Source organism: Salvelinus namaycush, chromosome 39 (genome assembly GCF_016432855.1).
Source record: "Salvelinus namaycush isolate Seneca chromosome 39, SaNama_1.0, whole genome shotgun sequence".
Classification (NCBI taxonomy): Eukaryota; Metazoa; Chordata; class Actinopteri; order Salmoniformes; family Salmonidae; genus Salvelinus; species Salvelinus namaycush.
The window spans coordinates 15,982,602-15,990,760 of record NC_052345.1 but is presented as its reverse complement, the minus strand read 5'-3'; the positions used below and the strand labels follow the sequence as shown (position 1 = coordinate 15,990,760).

At 47.9% G+C, this 8,159-nt stretch overlaps 1 protein-coding gene across 1 annotated transcript; it reads right to left on the bottom strand.

Moving 5' to 3' along the window:
* Positions 1 to 7,642, bottom strand: LOC120032730 (sphingosine kinase 1-like). The gene is made up of 5 exons (XM_038978920.1): positions 7,531 to 7,642; positions 2,515 to 2,609; positions 2,079 to 2,194; positions 640 to 928; positions 1 to 447 (listed from the first exon to the last, which is right to left on the bottom strand). Exons 1-5 carry the CDS (start codon positions 7,640 to 7,642, stop codon positions 1 to 3), a joined length of 1,059 nt encoding a protein of 352 aa, XP_038834848.1.
* Between the last annotated feature and the right edge of the window lie 517 nt (positions 7,643 to 8,159).

Here is an 8,159-nt window from a genome sequence, read left to right as displayed (position 1 = left end):
TTATAATCTAGTGATGAGCCTGGCTATCCCGCCGTGTACCTGGGCCTGGACCGGCCCATACTCCACCACCTCCCCATCCACCGTGATCACCCCTTTTGACGAGTAGGGCTCCAGCCGCAGCGCCCGCACCCGGGTGTACACCAGGTGGGGGCAGTTGTTGGCCAGGTGGGTGCCCTTCTCCATGGCCAGGAAGAGCCGGAGCAGGGCCGTGCGTGATATGCCTGCTCGGACGTATATCAGGTGGATGAGGCCGTCATCAAGTGTAGAGTCGGGCGCGGCATACAGGTCCTTTGCCAGGTGAGACTGGTACATGGCCAGCATGAGGACAAAGTCCTCCTCGGGCACGATCACCCAGTCGCTGGGCACCGGCTGGTCCAGGGGTACCAGGAGAGAGTCTGGCGGGCCTGTTAGGGTGGCATTTGCGGACATGGGTTCCCTCTTCTTCGCCTTGAAGGCGTTGTTTGAGTTACGGGAGTTGTGGAAGGTGTGGTGGGCTGCGTTTTGGCACGGCGAGTCCTTCAAAGGTTGGCAGAGGAGGGTGGAGGAGCAGAATGCAGACGATGGCGGTTGGTGTTGAGGTGACATGCTTGTCATCTCCAACGAGACTGGCGATTGCCCATCCTCCTCCTCTCCATCCACCTCGTCAACCGGCAGGTATGCCAGACGGCCCTTATACACCCTCAACGATGCCAACCTGACCAATGTGCCCATGGTGAAGCGGGCGGCGCCCACGTGGCGGTACTTCTCGCTCTCAACATCCACGTCAGCCACGAAGCCCCAGGCCAGCGAGAGGAAGGAGAAGAGGCGCGTGGGGTTGGAGGGGCTGGAGCCCAGGTGGACGGAGGCCAGGTCCATGCGAGACACCAGGCCCTTACACAGCAGGAAGCCACAGCTGACCAGCAGCTCCTCGCTTGACACCGGCTGGGCCCTGTCAGAGGAGAGAGAAAGAGGGGGGAGAAGAATGGGGGGAGAGAGAGGGGGGAGTTAGCGGTAGACACGACAGACAACAAAGACAAGCCCAGCTGGGAGAGGAGGGGGGGGGGGGTAGAGAGGTCATGGTATCACCAGCCCCACATCTACCACTCAGCCTGCTGTCTTTTCTTCATCACAGCCTATTAGATAATGACGTCTCAATAGAGTTCCATACGACTGGGGTCACGTCCATATGGCAGCATATCCATATTCAGCTTGCATTCAATATTCAACCTAGGCATTAGGCTCACCATTCAATAACAGCCATTGGGGTCTCTGTTCGGCTTTCTTTTATCACGGTTTTTGTACATTGTTTTTATGTACAATAACATCCTACCATTTTGAGCTATTTTCTTAGTCACTGAAAAGGGAACCTGGGTGTAGCATCTCTTAACAACCAGTAGAGGGGGTTCTAACTATAAACTATTAGAGTCATCCGATCCCACTGCTCAAGGCAAAACTGACCCGTTTTACCGTTTGTGTCCTATAGCCTACAGCCCAAACAGATCTGGGACCAGCATATATACATAGAACAACCGGTGATACAGTAAGCCACTGTTGATCAAAAACAGCGCAGCAGATCATATTCTGGAGAACAAAACAGACTCTGGGTCCTTCCTCTCATTGTGTGGCTGGTTGACTGGGGCTTCTGGTGGGGGGGTGGCAGAGATGGATAGACAGGAGGGCATGCTGGTTGTGTAATTGTGATTCATTGTGTTGATGTTCTGTACTGTGGTGGTTAAAGAATGAGCCAGCGGCAGTATGTTTGTTCTCCGCTACTGATTCTGGGGATTTACTCAATACAGTTTGTCAAACATATGGGCAGTAGTAGGCCCTGTGCTGGTGTAGATGGTTGTCTATAGTGGGCCCTTCTTCTCGGTCTTCCTGGAAGTATATTTCTCACCCAACTGGATAAATTGGTTTTCAATTAATTATTCCCTTCTTTGAGGTAATCACTGATCCAACATGGGAAACATCAAAGGAATGCATTACTTGCCACAAGTAATCATGCCAGATACTTCAAGGAAAGGGAGGGGGGAAGCACACATTTTCAAAGTACATTATTGGGACTAACTGCTACATTGGGGTCTTGGTGTGTCACCCACCCAGAGTAGTGGTGTATAGAGGCAGCCAGGGCGTTACCGGAGCCCCCTGGTAGGATGCCCAGTGGGGTCTGGATGGCCTCCTCCCAGTCCTCTCTCTCCATCAGGCCATTCACAACCTGGGGGGAACAGAGAGCAGGGGTCACCCAACAGCCCGAGACTCACCAGATCTAGGGCCACTTTCACAGACCAAGATAAGGCCTGGTCGAAACTAAAGTGCACTTTCAGTGGAAACTCTCCAAAAATAGGCTGGAAATCGGTGTCTGTGCAACAATATGCAAGGTCAGGCAGAACCACGGATCTCAGCAAACTGGGGTTTGAGGTTTAGAAGATAAATGGATGCCACGTCGGCACTAAAAGTTCCAAGACAGTTACTAGGTCAAGTAAGATTGCAAATTTGAATTATTGTCAGGAATGGATTATTGCATTTGTAACTCACCTCAAACAGCAGTCCGTCCCCGGACATGATGACTAGAGCACCCCACTTTGACAGGTCAGCCTCTCTCACCAACTCCCTGGCATGGTTCTGCCGCTCTGAAAACATACAAAGAAGAAGAGTACATTTACATGTGTTTAGGTGTGTACGTGGCCGTAAAACCACTGTGTGTGTGTGTTAATTGTAGTGTCAAAATCCCTCTCTTTTGTAGTTGTGAGACCTTTAACTTTCCAATCACTTTGGGAATCAAGAGGGTGTGTGGTTTGACAAAGTGCAGAAATATGAGATGACAAGGGCAAGTATGACCCTTCAGGGGACAAACTGTTGTGAATACAATAGCTGAACAACAAAACAAAGGGAACATGGAATGTAGACTACACAGGAGGTTAGTGGTAGAAGACAACTGATATGCCACCTACAGTACCAGGCTCAGTGGAGGCTGGTGAGGGGAGGATGGCTCATAGTAATGTCTGGAACAGAGTAAATGGAATGGCAAACCCATGGAAACTATATATTTCATACCATTCCACCAATTCCGCTTCAGACATTGCCACGAACCCGTCCTCCTCAATTAAGGTGCCACCAACCTCCTGTGACCAGGTTAGCAGCACATGTCTTTAGGGCAGAGAGGACAGTTGATATGCCACCTTAATGAAATGCAGTATCACATTGTAAATGAGATTAAAAGGCCAAATTACGTTATAGGGCCCTCCATCAAATTTGACTGGGGCAATCAGCAGATTGTACATTGCAACAGGAGTAGGATTACGTTTCCCTTATGATGCTGATCTAAGATCAGATTTCGTCTTTCTCCCTCAATGGTTAAGGTTGGGCTTAGGTGAGGGTAAGCTGATCCTAGAACTGTATCCATCGTTCCTCCAGGAGAAGGATAATGTTTCCCCTAGCACTGACCTAAGGTCAGTTTTGTGTTATTTATCTGTATGGTTAAGGTTATGCTCAGGTGAGGGTAAACTGCTGGCTCCTAGAGCTGTAATTAATTTTCTTTAGGGGGCAGTAGTCTATCAGTGGAGGCTGGTGAGGGGAGGATGGCTCATAATAATGGCCGGAATAGAGTGAATGAAATGGCATCAAACACACGGAAACATATGCTTGATGTATTTGATAACATTCCACCAATTCCGCTCCAGCCATTACCATGAGGTTCCACCAACCAATTAAGGTGCCACCAACCTCCTGTCTAGTCTATATATAGTGAGTGACTGGTACTGCTTCCTGTATCATCACCATTACTTTTCAATCGCCACCTTTTATTCCCCTACATTTCCCTAACACTCTGCCAGGTTAGTATTAGCAGCACGCTCTCAGAGAGAAGTGCACACGTTCACGCACGCACACACACACACACACACACACACGTATTTCCTCTCTCCTCAAAACACACTCTTTATAAAAGGCCAGACCGTCTAAGAGCTCTTTGGTTGTAGCCACTCAAGCTTAACAGCAGAAGCCAAGTCTCTCTTTCTTCCCCAAGGAATCTTATCTCTACCTCTCGCTAAGGCTGTTTACACAGGCAGCCAATTCTGATCTTTTTTCCACTAATTGGCCTTTTGACCAATCACATCAGATCTTTTTCATAGCTGATCTAATTTGGTCAAAAACATCAGATTTGGGCTGCCTGTGTGATCGCAGTGTCTAGAGATACTGTATAGCAATGTTGCCCAACTCCGGTCCTCCAGCACCCCCAGCGGTACATATTGTTGTTGTGGCCCCTTGACAAGCACACCTGATTCTACTTGTCAACTAATCATAAAGCCCTTGACAAGTAGAATCAGGTGTTTTTGTCCGGTGCTATGAGAACAATATGTAACGCTGGGGGTACTGGAGGACCGGAGTTGGGAAACACTCTTGTAGATCTTGATGTTCCCTTGTTTGTCCTTGCATCTGAAACCCACCGACAGCAATACCCTCTCTCTATTTTTCCTTTCCGTGCATGTAGTCTACAATACAGTAGTGTGATTGTTCGGTGTATCGTTTTATGCTGGTCTTGACACAGCAGTAGAGAGCATTTCCCTCTGCAACATAGGCCTCGGGGGGCGGCATCCGATTACTGAGTCAGGTCCCAAATGGCACCCTATCCCCCGACATAGTGCACTACTTTTGACCACAGCCTACAGGGCTCTGGTCAAAAGTAGTGCACTGTGCAGGGAATAAGGTGCCATTTGAGACGCAGCGAGACCTTTCATTCATTACCCTCCTGCTGGGCCTGAGAACAGTATATACAGGCAGGGAAAATCAATTTCCCTTCATCAGTCTCCTCACATGACATTTGCATACGCAGAGGCTGTAAACGTAATGTGTGTATAGATAACCGGTCAGTGTTAAGGTGGAGGGCAGCGCAGCTGGAAAATCTAAGTTGGCTGGTTGCTAAGTAGGAGGAGATGTTATTAACCCACTCCCTTTACTGTTAATGGTGATAGCTGATAGTAGCCGCTAGCAAAAAGGGAGGGAGATAGCATATGTGTGTTAAAGTGCTCACACGCATACACACAAACAGCTCGGGGGGGGGGGGCTTTTAGTCATTTTTATGAGTGTTTGCGCAAGGTTGGATGTTAAAATATATGAGGTCTGGGAATGGGTGCAGTGCAGACACACACAGACAGACACACACAGACAGCTGAGGGGGAAGTTGGTGCTTTTAGTCATTTTTATGAGTGTTTGTTTTGGTGTTGGGTTGGATGGTAAAATATAGTGGTCTGGGACTGGGTGCAGGGCAGTACTGTAGTGTAGCTTGACTGACCGGCTCAGTCTCTGGGCTGTAAGCAATTGTTCTTCCTCTTCCCAGCTCTGTGGCTCGAGACTAAATCATTACACCACTCCCTTCTGCTCTACACTGGCCCTTGGGTGGAGAGGAGGTGTGTGTGTGAGTTTGGCCAACTATCCTGTTCTCTACAGTGTGTGTGTGCATGATCGTGTGTTTTGGACAACTATCCTGTTCTCTGCACTGTGTGTGTGGGCGTGCACATGTGTCTCTCAGGGCAGCCATTGTTGTCCCTCTAAAGAAGCCATAATTCAGACTCGGATTCCAAAAAAAAGAAAGAGCGCGAGGCTTAACCTCCAATGCCACCGTGTAGTTTCATGTCTCCAGACTCCCCTCGTCCCTACTCACTTTGCTTCACTCTCCTTTCTCTGTCTCCCTCCTCCCAGCCACACTCTCACTGACCCTGCCTCCCACAAAAGGAGGTTCCAAACCCATCTCACTAGGGTATATACAGTATACTGCTGGGCTAAGGACACAGACATGACAGACATGACATTTAAAAAAAGGGGCCTTTCACTGGTCTAGGAACGATGAGGATCGCACCAGGGCTCCATAATGCACACTGACAGTAATAGCAGGGATCCTTTTCATTGCCGTGTGCGCATGTGTGCGTGGGTGACTACCTGTTCACAAAGGCTACGCCGAGTGTGTGTCTAACTGGAGACGTTGGGTTAACAGAGGTGGAGCAGAAGTGGCAGTGGTGTGTGTGTGTGTGTGTGTATAGATAAGTCAACCCGGTTGGGAGCTGGAGGACACGCTGTGGCAGCTTGGTCAGCACCCAGGGACAGGGACAGCCTGAGGGATGTAGAACCACTAGAACCACCGCCCAGCGTCTCCGAGCTGTGGCTGATCATGGAGAAGGATGACGACATCCCAATAGACAATGTCCTAGAGAGATTCTAAAGTCAGAGATGATCTACTCTTGTATCTGGCAAGCTAGATCACCCATCCTTCTGCATAAGACTAGAACAAGGGCTCTCTTCAATGGGGGAATTGACTGTTCTCAGAAATAAATGTGCTTTTACATAGATTAAATTCTCCATTCTATCCAGACTTTGTTCTCAGGATTAATTTCCCATAAAGTGTGTCCCCAAAGTCGGGGGTAGTTCTGAACTCTTTTTTTTCTCTCTATTTTCCAATTTGAACATATTCAGCATTTCAGAATGCTTTCAGAGGATTTCTCTCTCAGTTTTGGGGAAGGGATTAACTTTCTTGCCTGCTCTCTGACACTGCAGTGATTTAAGAACCGAGAGAGGGAGAGAAACTCAATAACCTAAAACTAGGGCTGAAATGTAGGGCTTCAAAAGCTACATCCGGATCATGTTCATTAGGGACCAAACGGTAGAAAATGTACTAAAACATAGTAGGGACTGCCTAAACTTGTCCAACAACAAACGTTTCTTTTTCAGTTGCAAAGCGGTTCGCTACGGTGTGCCCTAATGGATATGACCCATCTGATCAGCTTTGAACCAGAAGCCCAATGCAAAACCAGGACATTATCATTACAATGTCCCCAGACTGTGGCAGCACACATTATAATGATTACCCCATCAATGTGGCTTATAAATTACACACACATACACACATATATATATATATATATATATATCAATAGGGTCCATAACATCAAATCATGGTGAACCAGATTTACAGAGGTTTGTGTATAAACATAACATATTACATAATGGATCTACATACATACATATGTGCCAGCAGCAGATGAATGACTTCCAGCTAGCGATGAAAACAGCCAGAGGATTTATAATGGAGGGGGGAGAGAAAGAAGGAGGGTCAGCTTGAGAGAGACGGCCATTGGCTGCTTTGCTTTGTGGGACATTGCCAATTGGAGTGGAGGGACACAGAATGATGGTTTCTGTTTTGTTTGTCCAGTCTGCCAAGCGGCTGAGCGTTAGTGTGTGTGTGTGTGTGTGTGTGGTGCTGGTAGTGCAGTGCTTTGACAGTCGAGTTATTCTGTAATTGCAGGTGTTAGTGTGAGTGGTGCTGGTAGTGCAGTGCTTTGACAGTCGAGTTCTTCTGTAATTGCAGGTGATAGTGCAGGATATTGACCTGCGATAATGCATGTGCATACACTGACACACAGGTTAACTCAGCAGAGATGACGTGTGTGTGTGTGTGCGTGCTTGCGCAGTGTACCTCTATGCGTGTGTGCATGCGAGTGTGTGTGTGTGTGCGTTCATGCATGCATGTGTGTATATGCACGTACAGTACGCTAAACTCACCAGTGATGACCAGTGTGTGTGGGACCCCGGCCTCGTTAAGCATGCGTTGGACGTGTCCGGTGAAGAGGCTGAGGGCCTGGCCCTTCCCACTGTGGGGGTTCACCAGTAGCATGACGCTGCAGGGACGGTGCACCTCACTGTAAAGCACATCTAGAACAGAGAGATGCATGGACAGAGGTTATGACAGATGTTAGACCTGCTATTTTTGATGACCTTGGCAGAAAATCCCAGAAACATAGAATCCTATACAATTATAAAGTGCATATTCAGTGTGTTTAACCCAATGTTTAGCTTAATTCAATATTTTTCACTTTCTGTAACGTACATGATTTCCAGTGTTTTACTCAAGGTGCGGGTTGATGGTCACTAAAGGGCCTGTCTCCAAGACGCCAGTTAGATATTTTCTCTACTTCTGTGCTGGGTGTTGTGTCCCTGTTGCAACTTGTAATAAAACCAAATAGACTCAATCTGTGACTTCTCTTCTCTTTCGTTACAACAATAGGCAATGGAGGGAGAAGCTTGATGTTACTATTATTAAGGCCAGGAGTTTTTCCCGACCATGTTCCATGACCAGGCCCTATAACTAGGACCCAGAGTTTTTCCTGTTCAGGTCACATTGGTAGTCAGGA